The sequence below is a fragment of the Fringilla coelebs genome (genome assembly GCF_963513975.1).
Source record: "Fringilla coelebs genome assembly, chromosome: 15".
Lineage (NCBI taxonomy): Eukaryota > Metazoa > Chordata > Aves > Passeriformes > Fringillidae > Fringilla > Fringilla coelebs.
Genome location: NC_140041.1, coordinates 3,452,115 through 3,477,724, shown reverse-complemented (window position 1 = coordinate 3,477,724; position 25,610 = coordinate 3,452,115). Strand labels below are relative to the sequence as shown.

Here is a 25,610-nt window from a genome sequence, read left to right as displayed (position 1 = left end):
CAATGGTGTCACATGGCAGGTAGGTAGTAAGTCAGTCATATTTCAAGCCAAGGGAAGAGGGGAGATCAGCATTTGAGGCTGAATGTTCTGCTCCCAAACTGATCCTTGGTCATGGTGACTGCTGAGCATCTCCTCTTTAGAGTATGTGCTCCTCCACAGCCTGAAAGGAAGCCAGGGAAAAAGGGACTCTCATGTGGATGGTTGGCATTTAGGATTTCTTAGGATAAATACAACAGCTGAGGTAAATGTCTCTCTTTTAATTGTTTTTATAAAGTAGTTACGTTTTAAAGCCTTTGTACTGCTATATCTTGAATTTTCAGTGGATCATAGCTTAGGCAGGGCTCTCTGATAGTTTCTCTGAAATGACTAAGTGATGGCTCAGGAGTTGCATTGGGGTTTCTGCTGCTTTGGCAGTGGGACAGCATGCACAGACCTGTTTATCCAGGCCTTGAAAAGAATTGCTGCCACTAGCTTGGGCTCTGAGAGGGGCAGAAAGGCCAGGATGATTTTCAGTTTGCTATAAGCCTCTAGAATAACTTAATTAGTCACTTTAAATGCTGAGATTCCTCTGTCTGAAATGTATAGGTTGGCCTGGAAACAGATTATTGAATTACTATTGTATTCAAGATCCACTTGTAGATTTTTTTTTTCTATTTAGGCATTGTCCCCTTGGATTGAAAAGAGATCTTGAAAGGTCATTTCCAAGAAGGTGGCTTAGAATGTTTCCCATCTTGGTTGGGTGTGAGCTTTTACATCAGCAAACAAATGCATCTATTCATCTTCTGCCTTAAAAGTTGCCTTCAGTTTGGTTTAATGCCTAGGATTTAATACTTGAGCAAGGAAAGCCATGGCTAAATTGATGCAACACTTCTGGTTTATATTCTAATAAATCAAATACTGTATTACACCAGCTGTTTCTTGGCTTGAGGTGGGGAAAGAAGGTCTCTTTCTGTGGGAATATTGGATTAAAAAAACAGGTGAGGAGGGAATCCTAGAGCCCATGGGGAAGATGGAGCACTCAGAACACGATTTAGAGTGGACTGAGATAGAATACGTGAAAATAAGGAGTGCTTAGTGCAAGTGGTGCTTATTTTAGTCAAGTTTCTTGGTCTCTATTCAAAGGTTTTCTTTGGTATAAAGTCAAGAATTGGCACTTGATTTACTGGGATTGATGTGAATTTTGAATAAGCTTCAGTTGTCGGTTCCAGTTCTGTACGTGACAGCTCCTTGCTGCAAAAGATTGTTTTGTACATGGGGAAAATATAGTCATAATTATTTTTGTTGATCAGACATTGAATATGTCTGGCTTTAACAGTGTTTTGGGTTATTTCAGTAGTTACTGAGATGAGTAAATCTTTCTTTTCTGCTATACAGAGGAACTTTGTAATGTTGTCAGTTTCTTGTACCAAGAAGAGTCAACATGTGTGTTGTGTGCCTTAATTCTGTGAGGGTTAACAGGGTGCAATCATGTTGCTTATTGTTGTGAAACAGTGCTTTAATAAAAATAAATGGTAGTGTTCTGTTTCTGGCAGATTCACAGATCAGACAGCTCTTTCCAGAGGCTTGTGATAGGGTGTAGTTTGTGGTATTCAGAACTACTTAATAGTGTCAGTTGTCTGCTTAAGAGAGAATTCAGGTAAGTGCTTAAATTGACATGAACCATTTGACAGCTGCTTGTCCAGGAATGTCTGCTTATGGTTTAGTATGAGTGCAAGAAAATTGAAAACCAAGATCAGCAATCTCTGGAAAGGACGAGTAGTAGTATAAAACATTCATTCTGATTTATTGTTTTATCTGCATGTTTCAAATGACAGCTGTAATTTTGAGAATTGACTCATGACTTGGGGTGCCAGGCTTGAGACCCTGTGGTGAAACAGCCATAAAGATGTCAGTCCTTGCTCACTGCCTGCTACCTCTCCCATCATTTTCGGCAGCTCCTGTGGTAACACATCAAGAACATTGTGTTGTGTGTAGGGATGTTGGACTTATGGCCCACACTGTGTGTGAGGGCCTTTCCTTTCCTGCAGCAACAAATCTTGAGGTTGTGTCCACCTGTATTTACCCTGTATCTATAGCAGCGTCTGCAACATGAACCTGTGCTCTGAAATGAGCTCATCACAGCCCAGATCCTGTAGCTGCTTGTTTCACTAGCTGGTAATTGTTTAATATCTATGGGAATAAAGGCTGTCCTTTAGCTAATCCTGACTCCAGTCAGTCAGCTTCCTGCTGCAATCAGAGCTAAACAGATTTGCACCCCTTCTCTCCCCACCCTCCCAATCTAATGCCCTGCCTACGGAGCTGCTGCTGCAGCAGGTGAGCACTGACAGCTCCACTTAAAGGTGGAGCCATGGTCAGGTTTATGGCCTCACAGGGAGCTGGCATGATCTAATGCCTTTCTGTTCCCAGAAGAATGATCTTCCAGCTTGTCAGACCCCTTTGTATGTCCATGAAATTCAGTAAAGTGATAGAAAATTATTTGTTTCCTCCCCTGAGTTTTCTCCCTTTTTGATGTGTTAAAGTGACCTGTGAAAGTGAGAGCTGCCTGACCTGTCACAAGGTGAGCAGTGACTGGAAAGGATGCTCCAGGTACTTTATGCTCCCCATTGAGGTGGTAAGAACCCAGAGCACCCTGTACCCCCCAGGCTGGCAGGGTACTGTGTAATCACAGCATCCATAGTGCTGGATAATGCTCTCGGTGATTCACAGGTCATAGTGGCTTCTGTCTTCTTGGACTGGAACTTTTATTTTTTAATGGAATAAACTGCCTTCAGAAATTACAGCTCTAGCCAAACAGGGTGGGTATGGTTTTATATAATTAATTATGTCTGAATTGATGTTCCCATTGATTCTATGTTGTTTCTAGGTACTGACTCTATAGAGTACTTCCCTGAAATGTTTATTTTCTTTCTGTAGCTTTGATATGCCAAGAAAGGACAGTGTCCTGAGACCCCACTGAAAGGTTTTGTGAAAATACCCACATTAGTGTGTGGTTTTTCCTCTTCCTTCACTCCATCTCTTGAAACTGAAATGGTTGTGCAGGAAAGTACCTTAAGCAGGTGCAAAGATGTTTGGCTGGGCTGCCAGGGGAAGAATGTTGAAAAGTGCATTCTCTGATAAATCAAAACCAGGCTTTTTGTTGGATTTAAGTCCACACCAAGGGAGTTGTGCTGCACTTAATTGTTGCAGGGAGCATATAAGAGTATCATGTCAAGGACAAAGTCATTCACTTTACTTGCTTCTTGGAATGATTATTTTTAATGATTTGGATAGCTGGCATCCTTTATATGTGGAATTTACAGTTGTTTGATGTTAAAGTTGAAATACAAAATTAAGTTCATTCTTGGTGCTGTGTCCTGTCACTATTCCCCAAAAATTTAGGGCAGGATTGCAAGTATTAATCCAATATTGGCATTCAGTTTAATAAAGGACATGACAACATAAACTGTTAGAGGTTGGGGTTTTTTGAAAAATCCACAAGAACTTTCTCTATTGCATTTCTCCTAATGCAGCACTGCACATGCTGTTAATTATGGGGTGAAAATGTCCAAATGGAATTATAGAAGTAATAAGGAATGGTTTCCTAACACAAAAGAGAAATTCAGGCAGTCATTTGTTTGCATAAAAAGTAGGAGTTTAGGAGTCGAAGTCAAGAGCTTGGGTCCTTATTATTTGTAAATACTTCACAAACAGAGCAATGAGTATTACCCCAAAATAAGTGTTCATAGCTCAAGGGGTTCCTGGAAAATTCAAGTTCAAGGAAATAATTTAACAGCACCTTTCTCTTTCCTATCAACACTTTTTGTAAAGATGGTTTTCCCAGGAGCACTAATGTGGCAGAAATGGAAGGTGGAAGGAGCTGTCTCTGCTGCTGCCCTTGCCTGCAGGAGGAGGAGAGAACAGTGCTACCTACAGCTACCCAGGAAGCTTTTCCATCCTCTGTAGCCTGTCAGGAGCAGGCTATTTGTGAGCTGGTCCAAGCTATTCTGGGAAAAGTACTTTGCAGTAGTGCAACATAAGGAAGATCAGTTTAGATTTAATATTAGAAATGTGTTGTAACCCTGCACGTCATGTCCATCTCACCAGAATTCCCAGTGTTAGTGGGGATGTTGGTGCCTGCAAAGTCCCTCTGCATCCCCCTGACCTGCAGTGACCTCAGTGCTGGTGTTATCATATAAACACTGATGGAGTTGAGGCCACATGGCTGCAATGTAGCTGCTCTGGAGGGAGGCAGCAGGGCTGTAACTGGATCTGCAGAGCTGCCAGGCTGCTGCAGTCCTTGGCAGGACTTCAGGCGAGGGCCATGGTTGCTGTGGGAGAGCAGGAGACACACGAGGTGGTGAAGCTCTGCCCTCCAGTCCCCTGCAGCTTCTTGGGTTTGGACTGGGCAGGTGAAATTGGTTTGGCAGTTAGAATAATATCTGGAATCCATGTGTTCCTAATGAGCCTTCCCAAGGAAGATGCTTATTAACTGCCCAAAGCAGCTTGCAAAATAATCCAAAAATAGCACAGTGACTGGTTACTCTATCACTTTGCTGCAGATTTGATTAGGATAGAGCAGAGTGCCTAAATTTTGCCACATGAGCAGTGTATTATGTCTTCCAGGAATGCTAATATGAAATATGTTTGGATTTTTTATTTGCTGCTTTTGATTTTTAATGAAGTTTATTTTTTGTTTAAAAAGCCAGATTTGTTTGATATATTTGTGATAGTTTGATTTTTCAAAAAAGATTATTATAATATGTGATTATTGTAGGTCACTTCCATTCACAAGAGACATCTGATCAATTAGGTAATTTCTCACTCTGCTATTAGTGATAAGATATCCAACTGTTCATTCTCTCTAGCTTTGTCTTAGTGTCTGAGAAACTGCATTGATTTACAGAAATGTCAGACATTCTGACTTGAAAATACATTGAAGTTTATTCTGGGAGACTGGCAGTGGTGCAACTATTTTAACATTTTGCATATGGATTTTCAGTATTTTCATACTCAAGATATATTTTTATTGTGTGTATGTTGTTAAGTTCTTACTAAAAATCAAAATGAAACCTAAAAATTGATGCTCAAAATGTGCAGTAATAATGAAAGCATCTGCCTTCCTATGATGCAAAACTGTGATGAAAGTATTGTATTTGAAGTGAGAATTTTTGAGAGATTTTAATTGTGCAAGGTCTCTGGATGTACAGTTGCTGATTTAAAGAAGAGCTGAAAGGCAGGAAGAGTTAATGAGTGGTGAAAAGAGCAGACTGCACCAGTACTACCCAACTTGTATTCTTAAGTAAAAACTGTGTGTGTAATTTACTCCAATTAGTAGTGTTTGCACAATCATTGTTAAAAAGACAGACTTATTTAGAGGTTCCTGTAAGCAAAATGTATTCCCTGTTGGGGGCAGAGGTTCCTTGCAAGCTGAATATTTGTAAATGGTGAATTAACACTGATTTAGGTTCAAGATGTGGATTGTTGCCTGTAAAATCCAGTAAATAGATCCTAGTGAGCTTGTGCTGGCAGCAGTCAGGGAGAAAATGGTCCATATCTTTCCCAAAGTGTCAAAACCATGAAGGTTTAGAATTTACAGCAGGACAGCTTCTGGCAGGTTGCTGCAAGGCTGCTGTGCTTCCCTTGGCTGAGGATTGCCTGGCTCTTCCCAAGGCTGAACCCTAAGGCTTGCCAGGAGCCACTGAGTGTTTCTGCAGTGTTTGTTGTTCTCAAGTGCAGTTGCTTCAGTGGGAGGTGACATTTTTACTCCTTTTGATATGTCCTCAAAAGGGAGGACTGCTGTTAAATGTAATGGTGTAGTTGACAAAGAAAAATGTCCATAAGAATCTAATAAAATTTCTTGTATCTAGTTCTCAGCTGTATATAATGAATGGTCATGTAGACACAGTGGGAATTTCTGCCCTCCACCAGATCACACAAACATGTTGCAATAGGAATAATATTTCCATCATATTAATGCCTTGTGTAGTCTTGTGGGAAAAAAAGAAAAACCCTGAAGTACTCCTGTAGGTAAGGGTGAATTTTCCCAGAAGTCAGTTTTGCATCAGAACTCATGAAAGCAGGGAGTCCTTAAGCTGGCTATGGACTAACCTGAAATTTAAGTTCTGCTGAGGGGGCTCTTACTGTAGGGGTGCATTTTGCTGTGAGTTGTAAATAGCTCTTCTTTGTTTGTAATAAAAATATGTATCACTGGTTTAGGTCACTGATTTTCTGCTTGTTTAATGTTCAACTCTTTCTTGCAATGACAGTTTCTTATTTTAGGACTGTTGCTTGGACTAACCTAGAAATCTTGCTTCTCTGAGCCCCAAATGAGAGCCTGCTTTTACTGTTAATATTTGTGCCTGGCACACAAGATCTGCTATCTGTAAGCTGGCTGGGATCACAGATATCCACTGTGATGTGAGCCTCAAGTTCAGTGTTCCTAAAAAGTCATACTTGCTCCCTGATTCCCATTATATTCCAATGTGAGCATTTCCCTGGCACATAGGGCTGGCTTGGACACCAGGGGATAGTGTTACAGCCATTTACATATCAAAAAGGGGAAGAAATGAACGAACCCAAGTTGCTCTTGAATAGCAGTGCTCTGTGCTGCTCCCAGATCCTGTTAACGTTTTTCACACAATGGAGCACTTAATGAATTTGCAGATGGCCTGATTTTATTTATTTATTTTTTTTAAGTCTAAATTTTCCTTTTCCAGGGGAAACAAGATGGTAGTTTTCTGCTGGGGTGAGAGAAATAGGGGGAAGTATGAAGTATTTTGGGGAAAACTGAGAAAGGAAGATGAGACTGGGGTATGAAGTGGGAGAGGGCAGCAGTGGCTGAACAGGAATGTCTCATTTCTACAGCAAATCTAAGGCACCAATAGTGTTGGTACAGGTAACAGACAACATCTAATTATGAAATAATGTTTTTGTCTTAAAATACTACTGAAAATAGGGGGAATTATGTCTGAGCTTGGGAGATTCTGAAATGCAGCTCTGCTCTCTTTAGAGTGTGAGTCAGGTATCCTCCTTGTTTACTCTGGCAAGCTGTCATAAAACTGCAGTGTGTTATGTTGAGTAATTCCATGGGCTTGTGTTTGGAGGTCACGTGGGGCACTGGTGGGACAGCATTGTTACTGCTTGGTTGGAATACCTGCCTGCTTAATCCTTCTGCAGATCTGTTCTTGTCCAGAAAGCAGAGCAGACTGGGGTAATGCTGAGTGCCAGCTTGGAAACAGATGTTTTGGTGTTGAGATTTGGTCAATTCTTGTGTTCCTGCTCAAAACAAACAAAATCTTTGTGCTACCTCTGTTGAAAGTACTTATAAAAGAGAAATGAAAGGCATCTTGGGAAAACATTCTGTCTTTCCCTGGCACTCAGATAGGTCCAGCTGTGCCACAGTCATTACTGGTGGCTTTTATTAATAACATGGTAGTTGAGCTTCTGGTGGCAAAGATGCTACAGGTTCTTGTGTCTGCCTGCTTGGGTGGTTAACTGTGCAGACAAGCATAACACTTATTCTGTATTTTATCTGAGTTGACCTTGCTGTATTTAAGGTGTTTCAAATTGTAATTTTTGCAATATTTTTTTTATGCAGGGTTTTTGTATTTTGTGACTTTAACTACTTCTTCACTGAGTTGACCAGATGATTTTTGTAGTTTCATTCTATGTTCTTGGCAGTTAAAACACAATTATGATAGTACACTTAGATTATTTTTGTGGGATTTTTTTGGGGGGCAATATTTTAGATTTACTTTAAAGCTTCAAAAATGGTAAAATTGTTTTTTGATTTTGCAAACAGGTTGAATCATTTATTTTGGACCAAGAAGATCTTGATAACCCAGTACTCAAAACCACATCGGAGTTATTCTTATCGAGTGCTGCAGAAGGTGCGGACTTGAGAACTGTGGATCCAGAAACACAAGCAAGACTAGAAGCCTTACTGGAAGCAGCAGGTACTTTCCTTGTGTAGTTCTTTTTCTGAACCTGACTTGTACACAGATCTGGCAGCACATAAATTTTGAAACTAGTGAAATGTTCAGGAGTCTGGAAATTTCCCATGATGAGCAGAACATGGAAAAGAAGCTCATAACTCTTACAAGTGTTCCAGGTTGCTTAGTGCACTCTTTCTCTACTTACAGAGTTAGAAAAATTAATTTGAATTAAATAGTATTTCATTGACTTGAGATTGCATATATTATGAGAGGGAGAATTAATGGGGAGAGAACAGAAGGAAGTAGGCTTGCCAAAATGACTTTTTTCCTGCTTTGGTCAATATATAATTATTAATTCATTACTCCAGAAATTTACAGGTAAAATACTTTTTTCTCTGTCTTAACTTTCACAAAAGCATTTTGGCATTCTGTAGTTCTGAGGTATCACTGTTGGAAAATACATATTAAACATTTCTGTTTTGGAACCAGACCTGATGAACATAGTTGCTTCTACATGTATTAGCTTTAGAGTGAAAGCTTGACTAATTCAAATCCTCCTACAAGTTGTGACTGGGTTGTTTGTAATGGATTTGGAAATTACTTGTTAGTTTCAAAATTCCAAGGGAAAAAAAGATAAAAAACCCCTGCTTTGAAACAAGTCACATTTGATCATCATGGGTGTATACTCAGTCTTGTAGTGGTGTGCTGAAATTGGAGTTTTCACACCTTACTTTGGAACACTTAAGGAGCTACATAAAATAGCACTTATTTGCAGGTGTGTAGATGCTAAACTGTGTATAGTCTTAAAGGAGAATTTTATTCTAAGGAAGCAAAAGGGGCAGAGATTTGGGATCTGGGTTCTCTTTGCATTTTGGATTTGGAAAAACCCAACTTAGAACACAGCACAGCTTTTGTCTGCAGGAAATTGCAGCAGCCTATCTGCTGTAACTCTTGAGGACCAGACTTTGTTTTGTGGGGAAGACAGGCTGTTCCTGGGATACTACATGCACTAAGTGAATTTGAATAATAGTTAGTCCCTTTTTAAGCACTTTAAAAAATGCAAATCAGTTCCTCTCATGTACCTGGTGGCTGCTGTGTCCTAAAGCCTATTTCTGGCTTTATAAATTGCTGGTGGATCTGACTGGTGTTATGGGGCAGTGCTGGGGCTGCAGTGCTCACAGGGATCTCACAGTATTTGACATATTCAGGAGGTACCTTTGCTGCTTGTAGTACCTGCTGTACTTAGATTTCTAAGCAGTAGTTGGGTATTTGTCCCCAAGATTAGATAATTTGTTTTTTAGCTGAGTTTTTCATGTCTTGGTTTTCCCAAGTACATGAGCAGAGCAGAAGGAATCTGGAAAGAAGAGCAAATAAAAAAGGAAGTGCCTTTGTTTGAGGACTTAATCTCCCTCTCTAGAAAGACTGGACAAAATTAATGCCACTTGATGAATGTGTGAGATCAAAAGAGTGAAAATACTCTGGGGAAAGTTCTCTAGTTAAGCTGTGCTTGTATTTCCCACTGTGGATTGGAATACTAAAAATAACAGGCTAACCTAAAGAAGATGCTGTGAATCTGGTAGTTCATTAATAAAAGCCATAATTTGACAGTGATTGAAAAAGAAGTTAGTGGTTTTGGGAGATGTTCTAATATCTTCACTGGATTTATCTGCCTGGTTTGTCTGAAAATACCCTTTTTAACCCTGAGTGAGCTTCTAGGCTTCCATCATGGCAGTCTAATGTTGGATGTTTGTATTCTTTTGCAGTTTGGCAAAAGCAAGTGATTTCTGCTGTTCTTTTAGTCACAGTTCAGTCCTCAGCATTAAGGATAACTTGGAAAGGTAGATGGCAGAACTATGGCTCAGACACATTTAAAGCCTTGTCTGTAGTTTCCAGGCAGAGCTTGGCCTTGGTTGTGATGATGCCCCTGTGAGAGGCTTGATTCCACCTTACATATAGGTGAAGAAAATCAATCTTGTGTTCAGTGTCTTGGATTTCTTAGGGTTTCTCATGTGCCAGGTTTGTGGATGTGTCATTAGGATCTTAATGAGTATGACTTGCAAAACTAGTTTTGCTCATTCTTCTTGAATCCTTTAATACTCTGATCTCACATGGCCGTGTTGTTTATTAGTTCTGGGAGGTAAGTTCTAGCAACTGCAGCCACGTGGGATATTGTTCTTCAAAGTACTTGTGCAGAAGTGGTTTTCAACTATTGTGTACTGTGTGATTTGTAGGAGCTGTGTTTTGTTTGTAAGTAGCTGTCTTGATTTGAGAGCTGCTGCACAGGCAAGTGTAGAAGCCAGAGGTTATTTGAACTTCTTGAAGATGTTTTGGTAGGTTGTATTTACCCACCATGAGAGTGCTGGATATTTTTTCACTTGCTTATTTGACTTGCTTATTCTGTTTCAAGGATTGTGGATGTTGAAGGTGAGAGCCTTAAGCCAAATTTCTAGCAAGAGGGTTGTGTCTCACCCACCTTGACATAGCAGCAATTACACGCATGTACATATCCATGTGCACACAAACACAGATATCTTGTTTTTCTCTGAAAACCTGCCTGATTAGCTTCAGTTTAGACAACCATACTTTATTCTGTGAAGGAACAGGCACTTTATCACTTTATTGATGAACAATTACCTTTAAACAACTGTCAGTGTTTGTATTATTTTAAAAAAATAGTTCTACAATCTGGAGACCAAGACACCATTGTAAATATCAATTGTTTCCACCTTCAGAAACTGAAGATAAATGAAACAACTGAATCGTGTTGTTTGGCAAGTTTTAACCTAAACAAACCAAGTCTTGTATATCTTCCTTTAGTTTAACCCCTATTAGTAGAGAAGGGATTTATAGGTAGAATAACCTATGGAATGAGAACCATCCTGCTCGGAGGATGTTTCCATTTTTCAAGCTGTAATTAAACAGACTATTAGTATTCCGAGAGTGGAGTCCTATTCTACACTAGAAACATTTCACTCCACTGTTAATTAGGGTACTGTGGGTTTCTTAAAATAATATTTCAGCTCTGAAGAGTCATGATTCTTGTGTGGATCTTCAGAAAGGCAGTCTATTAAATGCCCTTTTTAGGGGCAGAATTTAACAGCTGGAGATGAGAGCTCTTTGCTACTGGGAATGAATGGTTGGAGTGTTGAGAGCTTTTGTTCTTCTTGGTGAGTTCTTTGTGGGTCCTCGACATGTGTTGGCGAAAGGGCAAAGTGGGAAAATTCCAACAGGTTAAACCCGTTTCATTTTCTGTTCCCAACTTGTATCGGCATCAGGAAGGGGAAATGACTCTCTTGTGTTGTGCAGTGTCTTTCTGCAGGTTGTTTTTGAGGATAGAGAAAGGTGTTGGTTCAGGCACACGGCCAAATAAAAATCCTGGGCGCCCATTTGGTGTATTCTGCAGCGAAAGCACAGATTTCTGCAGAAAGTTGTGAAATGTCAAAATGTTAATCCCTGCAGTTAAAATACCCTGTTGATAGTGTTTCAGCATGGTTTGGCTGAGTTTTCTGGGAAGTGAAATAGAGTGTTACTGAACTGCTTTTTGACTTGAGGAAATAGCTTGAGTTCCTGTGTCCCTTCTAGCAGAGATTTTAAGTGTGTTCCTTCTCAATCTGAATGTTGAAACACTTTGACAATGAAGCATCAAAAAAAAGATGCAGAAGAAAGTGGTAAAGAAACTTCAGCTGCCTTTGGGGGACATGATGTTCCTGTATCTACACAGGGAGTAGTTCTGTAAGCAGTGAGTTTTTCAGGACTCCCACTATTGTTTGCAAAGAGGCTTGTGAGGAAAATATTTTGAGAGGGAGAATGTTGAGCCAAAGGTTTGTTTAATGAAACATGTGAATAGTCCATTCTTATGTTCAAACAAGGAGCAGAGTTATCCTTCTTTTCTGATGAAATACAGTATTAAGGGTGGCTGGAGACCCTCACAAATGGTTTGCTGTTTTTGGGACTTGGAGGGATTAATTGTAGTGTAAATGGTGAAAGAGAAATCGAATTCTAGTAATGTGTGTCTGTTTATACCTGTGAATTTCAGTAGCTCATTCAGGCATGGGGGCCTGGTACTGCTCTTTGGAAAAGCTGGTAGGGTGGTTGTGGGGGGAATAGGTTGTGTATTTTGGAACTGGGAAAGGCAAAAAGTGGAAGAGATCACCTGCTTAGTGGAAATACAGAACACAGATATGAATGAGCCCAGATGAAATCTGCCTGCTTTAGGATTAACTGAAAGGTTAGAGTAGATTCAGCAATTGTGGAATCGAGTGCTTTCCTCTATATATGTATATTTCTATTTACTCATTTGCCAACCTATTGACCAAACCTGCTTTTTTCTTTTTTTTTTTCTCCTGTGATGTGATCTAACCCATTCATTATTCACTAACAACAGGGGTTACCAGGGAGTGAGCTGTGGTCTAAAAGAACAGTGCCAGAGAGGCACAGCTTGCTTTCATCCTGCATCTGAGGGAATCCACAGAAAGTGACAGAGACTGGGCTAGAGAAATTCTTTGATCATGTTCTTTGATTCATATTTATGATGAATAAGATTCATGTGTGAACTTGGTGTTTCTTTTCTTAGGGCTGAGGAGTAACTAGGCTGTGATTTAAATGAAGGGGGCATTAGAAACTGAAGGGTTGTCCGAGCTCCACTTGAAACTATACAAATGAGGGTCTGCAGGAAACAGATTCATGTTTGTCATTTTATTGGTTGCACCTCTGTGCTTGTGGAATGCAGCAAATGCATACCTAGATCTGTATTGGTGTTTTGACATAAAGAAAGAGAAGCAGGATCTTTTTGGGTGGGTGTGTGTGTGTGTGTGGGTGTGTGTGTGGAATCAAAGAGGATTGCTGGAATTTGAGTAAAGGTGTAATTTTATTGTAAAAACATTGCAATATCAAATTTGAAGTGTATTCAGCCTCCTTCAACATGGCCAAAATCTTACCTGAGTCCAGTTATTGTGACTGATTGTAAACCAAGAAAGGCTTTTCACCATAATTTGATCTAAAATACTTGGTGTTCCATGGGCATGGTATACAGACCAAATAAGGGAAACAGTTTTCACTAGGACAGTTTGAACAGGCTCCATTGTAGGTGTTTCTTTAGAGATCAAAGCAGCCCTGCCACTGAAATCACCACTGTCTTGTTCACTGGAAAACTTCTGCCTTTTGAGATATTGGTACATTACAATGATTTACTCGTTTTCTTTCTTCACCATCTAAAGATTCAGAGTTGGAAGGAATATATGGTATGTGAAACACAGAGATTTGTTGTGCTTTTGAGTAAGTTGGATAAACTCAATTGAGTGCATGTAATTGAATTATTAATATTATATCTCTCTGAGATTTTGCATGATTTAAATATTTTTTCTATTCTAGTAGGCTTTTAGATTAGAAAAGTCTAGTCTAATCCTGCTCTTAGTCAAATTAACTTCTATGCTTTGACAGTGTGTTAAATGTATCAGCTTCATATTTTTTAGCTGTTTTCCAGATGGATGTTGCTGTGAAGAACAATCTCATTGTCATAACACTTAAATTGCTGCCTTTAGATATCAGATGGCTAAGTTACCTTACCAGCTCTAAAAGCTTTGCTTCTCGAATTATTTGGCAAAGATGATTTTAACCTTTCTTCAGAGGGAATGGGGAGTGGGAAGAGACGAGACAAAGACTTACCAGTTTTACTTTGTAATGTATAAAAATTGACTAGGATTCTCCTCAATCTCTCAAGTTGCCACATATTTATATATATATGTGTATGTGTGTCAGTGGTAGTCATAAGTAATCAGTAATTTCTTAATGATTGTACCATAAACAATTTGTGCAATCCTCCTTTTAACAAGATTTTTTCAGTTCTGGATATAGTTTTTATTAACTGAACTTCTCCTTTCTATTTTCTTTCTGCTGTATTTTATTTTTCATGCAAGCTGGATTCTTCTCTAAGATAAAACACCCTTTGCTCTTTTGTTCCAATATGGGAAACATATTATTGCTGGTTAAAAACTTTTTTCCATTCACTATTGATTTCAGGACTTCTTATATTAGTACTTGGAGTAACTTCAGCCAAAAGGAATGTAGGGAGAGTTTGGGCAGGAGAAAAGCAGCAGTGCTTTATTGCCAGTCCTGTGTAGTGCCTGAATGGAGATTGGATGTTCCTGGTGCAGAGTTGTTCTCTTTGCTCTGTGTCCCTGCCTCCTCCCAGCAGGTGGCTGTGGTGCTGTCCTTGGGATGCTGGGAGGGAGGGGAGCCAAGATGGGAGCTGTGGGAAATGAAGCAGTTACTGCTTTTGGAAGTTTGAGTTCACCACAATGCGACTCTTCTCCTGAAATGTGTCAGGAGAGTGAGGAAGGAGTGAGAAGGTAGACAAGCCTCAATCTCTTGCTTGTATCTTCTGCAAGAAGAGTCTTAGTAGTTTATTAAAAAAACCTCAATTACACTGACTTGAAATCTATATTTGCTTTTTTGTTGTTGTTGTCTGCATTTGTCAGTCATGTAGTTTCCTTAGCACATGGTGATAAAATCAGAGTTCAGAAGTGTTATCCAAATATCCAAAAGAGAGTTTGGATATTGGCTGGATGCTTTGGGGTGTGCAGATGATTGAATCTGAAACAGTTTTTCAGATTTCCCTTTTTGTGATTTTTTTAAAATTTTTTGTAGCTTAATATTCAAGCGTGGTGGCAGTAACCAGTGCCAGGCACTTGCTCCATACTGGACTAACTGGTAAGTCAGGTCAGGAGCCAGGATGTGGAGCCACACCTCCTGGAGCTGAGGGAAGTGTCCTGTGGGGAGTCCCTGCAGTGGAGCAGGGCTGTTTGCTGCCAAAACACTCTGGGTCGTGTTCTGGGTCTGGGGACACCTCCTGGGGTGGGCTATGACACATCTGTCTATAACACTTCTGACAGTTCTATAATCCTAGCAAATATTTGGGATCTTTTACAGAAGTAACAGATGTACTGAGTCATCAATACTTTGCAGTGTAACACATGAATTGGTTGATTTTTAAAAATTGTTTACTCAACTTTGACAAAATGTTACTGTTGTATGTTTAGGAAGTAATTATAAGCAACTTTTTAAGAAAACAAATGGTAATAAAGTATATGCATAGCACAAATGATTTAAGTTTGCTTATTTCTAGAAAGTCAAGCTAGGTTTCACGAGATCAATGAAAAACAAAACATGTGAAATATACTGCCACTTATCTTTGATCCTGCTTATGTAAACAAGTGGCTTTTTTTATAGTGGGATACGAGCATCTTAGTTTCCTGCTATAAATTTTGGGCTGTTTTACAGACCTTACTTTGAAAGCTAAGAACTTATACCCCTAAATTTAAAATGAGCTGTAATACATTAAACATCTTGCACAAAAAGGCAGGTTATATTCTTTGTGAATATCACTTCTTTAAATAAAATTTAATATGAATTATTTAAATAAAATTGAAGATACAATCCATACTAGGATATGATAAAAAGTTATTGTATTGCAGAAAGTTGTCCTGGTTGTATTCATCAGGAAAGTAGTTGCAGTGGGAGCAAAATGCACAGTGCAGCTCCTCAGGGACTTTTCCCCCTGTGTAATAAAACTTGCTTCCAAACCAAGAATTGTTAACTTGTCACTTAGGCATCACCTTTCTCTGAAATTCTGCACAGCTTCTTAAAAGTTTTTCAAAAATTTGGCTGAAAAAAGTCTCTGTAGATTCAGTTTTATCTTCTTCTCTGCCTTCTCCCCAGGCAAATTCAGCTGTGCTTGTGCCATTCCTGATGGGTGGCTTTAGGAACTGGTTAGACAGACAATCTCCAGTGCTGGAAGCTCCAGAGCATGCCAAGCCCACTGCAGTCCTTGGGATGAGAAGGTGTTTTGGACTGCCAGTCCTGAGTGTTATGTACAGAAATATGTAACTCAAGGGTGAAGGGAACACTGAGCTGCTTCCTTTGGAAGAGCTTTGTGAGGGAAGGAAGAAATATGGAATAAAGCAGTGAGTGGTTTTTAGTGGCTTTGACTGCTTGTTTAATGCAGCTCATGTTCAGTGTTCCAGTGCAGCCATCCTTAGAGCTGATTTGCAGACTCATATCACCCTCAGTTTTTGTTTTTGTTTTTTTTTTTTTTTTTAAGTAGCATCTAACCTTTTTCTGCCCTTAACTCATGTTCTTTAGACTTTCATCTGTTCTTGTTCTCCTCTGGAGTCTCTGTACGTGATCTCTCTTCTTCATAACTTTTTGCCCCAAATGAGTCGTGTTACTGAAGCTGAGCTCTATTGATGCATGGAGAGAGGAGTGTTATTTCATCTGTCCTGCAAGCTGTGTTTTGTTTATACATCTCCATTTGTTGTCTGCCTTTTGCCTTTGGTTTGCAAGTTGAATTTGTCTTTAAATGTACCACTACTTTTCTGAAGAGCTATAACAAATGATTCCATATTTGTGCATTTGATTGTTCCTGTGTGTGCAGTTGACTATTCCTGTGTATGTGTGTGTATATTTTTTTTTTCTGACACTTGTGTTTCAATATGTCCTTTAAAAAAACCTTCTCAACTCAGAATCATCATAAAGGCTAAAATTGTGTCTTTGCTTTCAAAGAATTAGTTGGCTTTTGAGTAGCAAGAGGAAGACCACAGCAAGCAAGAATGTTCTAACCAACCTGGCCTGACTTCCAGCTGGCTTTGTCTAAAACCAAGGAGGCAGCATGTTTTGGAAGTCTCTGGAGGGAGAGTGGGAAGATTTGCTAATGAGAAAAGGATAAACTTGCACTGTGGCTGTGCTTTTGGCTATCAGCCTTCACTTAACAGCAGGAGCACCCACTACCTGATCCTCCCCAGCAGCAGAGACACAGCAAGAGGTAGAACAACTTTATTCTAGTCTTTACACAGATTAGGAGCAAAGACCTGGAGGAAATAGTGAAAGAAGTTAGCTGTGGTGGAACCTTAATTGGCTGGACTTTTCCATACACACTATTGGAAGCAACTCCCTCCACTGGATTCCTGCTTGTTACAGTTTCTCTCTGTGCACTTCTCAGTGCTCTGAAAAAGTCAGTAGAACTTGCTCTGTGTGGTGCCACATATTGGATTCTGTGACCACAGATGGACATAATCTCCCATCTGATGCACCAGAGCTACAGAGACATGGAGCTGGCTGAAAATACATCTCTTCTCTTTTGGTTTTAAAACTGCAAGAGGATGCTGAAAAAAATAAATAGATGGGATGACCTCTCATGGGATGTTCTTGTAGAGGGGTGCTAGCTGTAGATGGGTGTGTTCTTTCTTCAAGTTGGGTCATGGTAAAATAAATTCTGTGATTTTTTTTCTTCTTCTTCTGTAGCATCCTGATTTTTGGTAGTTTGGTACTCCAATCTATTGTGGCATTCTCAAAGGTTTTACTTTCAGGATCTTTTGTTATGCAGCATGTATGTAATGATAGCAGCACACTGAAAGGCTGTGGTTCATTTTAGGCAGAGGAGAGGGTTTCATGAAGAGTTTCTCAAGTGTTCAGTTTGAGACATGAATTTATACACTGGTCTGTGCTATACACTATTAGTGTGGTGATTGTTTTTTTAAAGACGTGGTGCACTTGATCACTCTCTGAAAATAGTCAGTATTTTGGCTTGCTTTGCCATACATAATTAGCATAAAGTGGGGGCTAAAACTCTGTGGGCTTCTGTGTTAGCTCAGTGATGTTACTGGCACTCAATTTGCTCCTAGATCTTTGCTTGAAAATGTAGTATTTTCAATGTCTTTATCCAGATAGTCACTGGGTACTGTACTGAGTCAGGCTTGCTTTGTGATTCAGAAAGGCAATTACAGCCCATTGGGGCTCAGTTTGCCACTGACTGCCACAAACTTTGAGAAGGGTTCAAGTGGGCTGTTTGTCTATAAATAGCACTCAAAGGTTACTTGAGTTCTTGCCTTCCTGCATCTCTGTTGTGCAGGGGGGTCATATCCTGGAGTCAGTCTCCACAGGGGTGTGATACTTTCCCTTCCTTTAGGTTACTCAAAAAGCAGAAAGTAAATCTGCTGTCAACCCCTTGTCCCACTAAATAGGTGGTAGTGTCTGTAAAGTAACTTGTTTTCAAGGGCCACAAGCCCTAAAGAGGGTGAGAAATGAAATACTGAGCTGAGTTAGAATGCTAGAAGTCAAGAACAGGAATTCTGTGCACCTTACTCAGTGTGAATATTTTTTTTCTTCTCTTGATATTTCTAGGGATATGTGAGGTCTTTCTTTGCTCCCTATCCTCCCACAGTGGGCAGGGCCATTTCCAGGTTCCTCCTTCCCATGTTACTAGCAGTCTTAGCTCTTTGACATGTCAGATTCTTTCTGTCAGATTCTTGGAGCCAAGCAATTGTCAGACTTGAAATGAGGAAACATTTCTCTCTGATAAGCCATGAAAGGAAGAACCAGGAAATGAAGAATAATTGCCAACCAATAGCTGTGATATTTTTTCTGTAAAATAATTAAATAAATGATACATTTTTCCATATTTGATGGCACAAAGTAAAAATGTGTAGCTTTCTTTACAGAGGTCATAAGTTCTGCTTCTGGATCATTTAGCAAGTTGCATCACTTGCAAGTTTGCATCACTTCCATAAATGCATCCCATGCAAAACCAGGACCCCACCTTTGTAGGTGTGTGGGTAAATATTGTATGCATTACAATCTTACCTTAAAATAAATTTCCCAAGAGTGACTTAGGGGTTTAAAACTACTTCATATAAGCACCCAGGAGCAATCAGATTCTTCCTTCTCTTCCTTGTATAGGAGTGTCTGAGCTGATATCTAAAGCTCAGAATTTGAGTGAAGCTCCTGTGATTCTGGCAGGGCACTGGGTGGGTGACAGCAGCTCCCCGTGCCCGACACAGGGATGGGCTGGGATGTGCTGGGGTGGGTTGGGATGTACTGGGAAGCACTGGGATGTATTGGGATGTCCTGGGGTGCTCTGGGATGTCCTGGGGTGCACTGGAATGGGCCAGGATGCTCTGGGGTGCACTGGGATGCTCTGGGGTGCACTGGGATGTGTGTGCTCCCGCTCTGCTGGGCAGGCTGGGGGCAGGTGACTGCCCAGCTCGGGAGATGTGCTGACACTGCCATTTAACTGTGTCCAGTTCACAGCCAAACAAAGGCAGGAGAACAATTCTGCCGTGGCTGAAGTTTTCCCTTAGCTAATCACAGCAAGGCTGGCGGGCAGGATACAACCAGAAGAGTGTTTGTTTTAAATCTCTAAGTATAAAATGGAGTTGAACACTCTCTGGTGCTGCAGCCCTGGGGAAGGTGTGGAGGGTTTGTGGCAGGAGGAGATAACAAGGAAGGGAGGACCGGCAAGGGAAAATGTATTGGGCACCCAGGTAGTTTGCTGTGGTTTTGCTGCTGTGGCAAATGTTTCTGGGTGTGTATTGCTGGCTTTTATCTGTGTTAAGGGTTGGAAAAAAAAAAATCCCTGACTTGGTCATTCAAAAAAATTTTAAAACGAAGTGCTAAGCTCCTATTTAACTGTGATATCCAGTGTAACTCCCATGTAATCCCAGCAAAGCACCAAAACAAATTCAGGTTTTTCAGAGTCACGTAGATAAACCACTGTTTAATCCCATTCTTTTCCTTTATAATTTGAATTAACTTTAGTACTGTGTTTTAAATATCTTTCTCAAATCTTATATTTTCTTGTAATCAAAAGCAGGTTGGGAAGAAGGTCTTACTTGCCAGTGGTCAAGAGTGCTTTTTTTATTAAAAAAAAATAAAAACCAAACCAGAACAAACCCCAACAATTTAGTGAAACTGGTCAAAATAGTTATTCTCAGACACAACTGGCAGTTGTTTTCACTGTAATATTGCTTCTGTCCTGATTGTAGTTGCTGCTTTAAAACACAAGGTAACCCAAGAGTCAGAACTCCCTCCCAGATGGTCAGCCACAGTGAGATGGGTGGAAAAGCTGTTTGCTGCTGCTGAAGTACATCTGTAATCATGACCCCAGAGTAATTCATGATGCTTCCATATAAACTACATGCAATATGTATGGGGTCAAAGTGCATTGGGTTGAGTGATCAGCACAATTTTTTGCACATATGTGATGAGTGTGTCTGGAAGTCCTGTTCCTGTAAGGGGTCAGCAGTGTTGAGGGTTGCATCTGGAAACTTGTTGCCTTGTAGTAAGGCAATTGTTTCTTTAATAGAGATTTAATAGAAACAAAATCTTAAAAAAGTGAAAGGTTCAATTTCTTTATAATTTATAAAGATCCTGGATTAAGGAACAAGCATTGTGAATGAGTGATGGGAAGGTGTGTGAGGTGGGTAAGGTGGTTTAGTGGCTGTTTGCTGTCCTAGTCAGGCACTAATTTCCTGTTCCTGCATGGTTTTCTCTCCTCTCACCAGTTCTGGTGGTACTTAAAAAGACCTTTTGCTGGTCAGATTATTTTGGCCTGAGAGAAAACTCCTCCTTCTTTTCCCCAGTGTGAGGACAGTGGGGGAAACATGGGGAGAGGAGGAGCAGAAAGTCATCCTTCTGGAAGTGGCCAAATGTTAGATTGGCATAAAAAAGCTCATGTTATTTTAGCTTTAGAAAAGGTAACTTAGTGTTCATACCTGGGAGAAAATGGATGCCTAATGAAAGCTTGGGAAAAAATCAAACTGACAGAAAAATTGGGAGTTCTGCTGTAGCAAAGTCTGGCATGGTCAGGATTTTAAATAAGATGAGGAGTTTTGAGGAGGTAGGTATGTGGATAATTTTTCTGGTATTATTCTGTCCTATTTGCCCTCTCATATGTTAACAAATCTTTGCTAAAAGGTTTAAACCAATCTTTTATTTCAGTGTTCTAAGCTAAAATATGTCTGGTATTCCATATCTGTCAAATACCTGTATTCTTTCTTGCATTCTGAAAACAAAGGAATGGGGTGGATGGGGTTGGTGAAGAGAAATTAAATGAAATTTCAGACTATTTGGGAGGATTGGGATTTTTCTGGAAACATCTTTAAGTCTATATAAAGCTGTTTTTCATTGCTGATTTTATTTACTGGGCTTCCAAGCTTTACTGAAAATGGAAGTTGGTGGCTGAGGTAGTGAATTCCCTGATTAGGTAACCCTTATTGAAGTGACGTGAGACTAAATTGAAATCTAAATTTATAAATTGATACCTAATGAACCTAATTTCTCAAAAGAAATGTTAATGAATATTGACTAGTTAATCAAGGATTTGTGTTTGTGTGGAATTTAAAATTAGCTTTCAGAGTGTGAGATATTTAAACACACTAATGTAAAAAGGAGATGATCTCAAAAAGGAACCCTTGCCATCAAAATGTTACTGAAATAACAGTAAGAACTAACTGTAGCTGGAGAAATACTTCCTGGCTTTTGATTCTGGATAACGAAAATCTCACTGCTACAGCTGCCATGCTGGAAAGGGGAGAGAATGTGGTGGAGATTGCTGGCTCCTGTTCCCACAAGTGCATTGAAATAGATGTAAATGCAAGTGTAATATTAAGAGTTTGTAGTGTTGAGTAAGTGAAAAATGGGAGCTGGAATTTGGAGAAGTTTTCTTCCAAGCTGTGTGTATGTTGGAATGGCTTTTCAGATTTTTTTTTCCTTTTTTTTCAAGCATTCCCTTTCACTTGTGAATATTGTGGGTGAATTCCTATTATGTTTAAGAGAGTGGATTTGTGAAGAAGGGATATTTTGAGATAAGGACCATGAAATACAGTCCAGAATAATAAATTTCTGCTTTTGCCAGAAAATGCTCAGCAGATGATCTGAACATGATTTTTCAGATTGCACTGAAAATGTCATTTTTGAGCATCGCAGTTTGCTGTCAGGAATATGATTCGTAGCAATTGAGAACTCAGCTGCTCTTAAGTCTATGGGTAACTGTGATGGTGACACATGAAATATTGTAAAATGCTAATTAATAAACTTTAAAAAACCCTCAAGCTGTAGCTCTTAATTTCATGCTAAATGAATTTTATTTAGCATGTCCAAATATTAATTGAGAAGAAGAAAAGTAAGAATTGCAGCCAGTGAGTTCTGTTTGTGCCATGCGCTTGGTAAGACAGGAAAATAGGTTTTTAGTGAAAATTTCTATTACCTGTATATAAAAGGATATTTTCTTGAGTGAAGTGCAGATACAGCAGGGCTGGTGGAGGTACAGTGAGTTTTCATTGCTCTGGAGCTGAGCTGAAATCAGACCATAACTGTGATTTTCAGTGGTAGTGATTCCAAAGGCGTGTGCTTGGCTTGGAAAGACTGAAAGCCTCAGTGTAGTTTTTGTAGTGTTTTAGAAAACAAAGCTAAAATAATCCCTACCATATCAAACTGTTCCATGCCTGGGAATGGTAGTGTTGAAATGACCCACTGAAAAATGGAGAAGCATTCTGGATAATGCTTTTCTCCAAAAAAAATACCCCAAAATCCCAAGTGGCATTGCTCAGGCTGTACTCTCACATTATTTTCCTTATACTACAAGTAAACTCTCCTTGTAATTCTAATGTTCTTTAGCTTAGTGTGAATTAATTTTTTTTTAACAACACTTCATATGAAAGTTTTTAAAAGCATATGAATTTTAGAAGATGAGTGCACTAGATTGAATTATTAGTATTCTCTAATTTCTTTACCTGAAGAGCACTATTCAATATGTGGCTTTTACCTTGAGGACGTTAGCCTGAGCAATCAGCATACAATAAGCTAGATGTAAATATTTAAAATATATTCAAAAAATTGTAAATATATTTATGTCCTTCATTCTGATGCTGCAAATTAGGTATCTTAATGCAGTGAAACTTGCAAATGACTCTTCCTTTGGGTTTGTTTGGCTTTGGACCACTCTTTACAAGCAAATGGGGGATGCTTTTCTTTGGTTTACTGGCTCTGAAACTGATCTAATATGAAATTTGTGTTTGGGAAGATGCTTAGATATCATCAGAGAGGAGCCAAGTGCACACTTTGTTAGTTACACAGGCAATGTGTAACTTTGCCACGTGGCACCTTAGAGAGCAGCATGTGTTCAGTTCTGCTTGTTGCCTTCTTGTCCTGTAGCAGCTGGGTGATGTGCTGGAGTTGAGACTCTTCTGGTAGGGTCACTGCTTGTTGGCACGAGGCTTTGGACAGTCTAGAACTTCTCAATTCCTCTGAATGGAGATTCCAGTAAAGAATCCAAATCAAAGTTCCCCCCTCTCCTTCCTGGAACCCTCTTCACTTTGTTTGAGGTGCTGCTTGTACACCAGGCTGATTAGAGCAGATTCCTGACATAGGGTTAGAAAGATAAGAGTCACATTTCTGGGCCATAATTCGCATTTTGTATTTCTTTGGGCCTTTTGAAGCTGTCCACATTTCCATCACAACTTGTCTTTGGGCTGTGTAAGCCCTTAAGGACCCCAAGCTGATTTTGTACAAACTGAAGCTGAGTTAGACTTTGGGATGAACACGAGGGCATAAATTTGACATGTTACAAGTAAATGTCCTCCACTGTGTGTTAGAACATGCAGTGAGTGTGCTGGAACTGACAGGGGAAGCACACAATCACCATTGAATCTGCAGGGCTTTGTGGAGATTATTGGACATTATCTCTTGGATATGCTGATCTTCTTGGAGCAGTCTCCTTTGATGTTCAAAGTATATGTATGTTGACGTGTTGACACCGGCTGTGTGTCCTATGAGGGACTTAACTGTGTTCTCCAAAGGCACAAACCTGTTGGTGTTTCCTTTTTTTTTTTTTTCTGAGGCAATATCTGTATCTATCTCTGACTAGTTGAATTCAGATCACACTGAGAAGTTACCAGCTCATTTCAGGTTACCTTAAAACTCTAACCTTGGTAGTTACAAGGTGGGAATACCCTGATGAGTCTGAAAGTCAACAAGGAAATGGGAGTGTTGGTTATAGGAGCATAGGTGTGTATCTGATGAGCAAACTTTTCCCTTGAAAGGTGAGTTCCTTGTTCTAATACACCTCTGTAATCAACTCCAGGCTAATTTAAATAGTTCAGTCATATGGCATTGAGGTGTGGAACATCAGGCATTATCTGGCCCCCAGTTCAGTCATTGACCTTTTCCATTGTTGGGTAGTGCTGCTGGCCTTGTTCCTGTGGGGTTTGTGAACAGCTGGCACGTGGTTCCAGCAGCAGGTGTTCAGATGAGAGCTGCCCACTGCAGGAGATGTGAAGATGTGTCTGCCTTTTCTCACCTGAAGATGTGCAGGCCCTGCAGTGGCCCTGCTTTCCCTGCAGAGGGTAAAGCAGGAACATCACAGTACAGGTGAAAGTCTCTCCACTCTATTCTTCCAGTTGTCTGTTGTTCAGGAATATCCTTAAATAGTGGCTTTCAGGGCCACTGTTCTTAGGCTGTTAGAAGGCACAGGCTTTACAGTGATTCTGTCCAAGCTATTTTTGAGTTCACCTTTTTAGTCTTTGCATGGCAGCTTATGTTGGTTGAAGGCATTTCCTTCTGGCTTGCTTAAGAACATGCTCTTCATCATTTCAGTGTTAAGATGTAACCTTGCATTAGAAGCATCACCCTCTCCATACAATTAATGACTCTGGACTGTTCTCAGTAAAAAACAATAGGTCCCATATTTTCTTTTCAGACTTAAACTGCAACAGTGATCAGTCCATGAAGAGATGGAAAGGGTGGCCTCTATAGAGGCGTGTGTAATATTCCAGAAAGTACAGAATGTCAGACCTTGGGTCCAGTTCAGATAGTGTCAGATCAGTAACATGTTAGAGAGACTGTAATAGTGAGAAATTGTGGTCACTCCTGTGCAAGAGTGTGTAGAATGGTCCTGAGGATGCTCTCAGTATTTGTTGGATGGGAGGAAGCAAGAATTTTGACCAAGATCCTGCACATAAATCAGACTGCTGGAGTCCCTGTGTATATGAGTGTGACACAAGAACAAGTGGTTTGGGCACAAAATTAAGTAAATTAGAGATTAAAAGACACATGAGCATTACAGCACTGGGATTCTGGCATAGTCATCCTAAATCATAACAAAATAAAAACTTCAAGTTGTTATTATATAGTAAATTATTGAGTATAATGTGCAAAAGGGGGGTGAAGGAATGTGTGTCTGCAGTGGTAATTCTTGTAGTCTGTCTCCCTTTGACTCCAGCCAGCCAAACAAATGTCAGTTCTGATGCCTTCTGTGGCTGTTGATTAGTTTTGGCATGTGCAATATAAAAATATGAAATTAAGAGCTGGGGATGGCACCTGGGTTGAGTTCTAGCTGGTGAGGTAAATAAAAGGCACCTTCCACTTACCCTCTGAAAGGCCTTGATGTGGTTATTGCTCATTTTTTGGAACAAAGTCTGAAACAGGAGTGAGCCTAAGTGTTCTTTGACTGTTCAGAAGGAAGAGCCAGTGCCCTGTGGTTGCTGAGTCCTCCAGGCGACCACCAGGTAAAATCCATGAAAACAGCTCCTTGGGAATAGGAGAGCTGTAGTGGGTCAGGTTTGCCTGTCTCAATCAGGCACAGAAGATCTGTGGTGTGAATTCTCCTTTCAGAAATCCCAGGTATGAATGCCACAACAGAGGAGGTATCAAGTGTAGGTCCTGCTTTTGTCCAGACAACCTGTCAGTTCTATTGCCTTGGTGAGCTGAAATGATGGAGATATCCAGTGCAGTTGCAGATAGCCAGGTCACCTGGGCTTTTGGGTTGTGTGGGGTTTTATGGTGGTGTTTTGGTAGTTCTTTGGGTTGCTTTCTTTTGGTTGGAGTTTGTATTTTCCGCTTCTTTTGTCAGCAGTAGAGCTGTTAACA

At 40.0% G+C, this 25,610-nt stretch overlaps 1 protein-coding gene across 10 annotated transcripts in view; it reads left to right on the top strand.

The window, feature by feature from the left end:
- The window catches only part of LOC311159728 (ankyrin repeat and KH domain-containing protein 1-like), a 100,703-nt gene that overhangs the window by 6,929 nt on the left and 68,164 nt on the right, over window positions 1-25,610 (top strand). For all 10 annotated transcript variants that reach the window (XM_084215969.1, XM_084215976.1, XM_084215975.1 and 7 more), the window contains exon 2: window positions 7,781-7,934. In XM_084215969.1, the coding sequence (XP_084072095.1) occupies window positions 7,781-7,934 (154 nt within the window). The remainder of the gene's footprint in view (window positions 1-7,780; window positions 7,935-25,610) is intronic.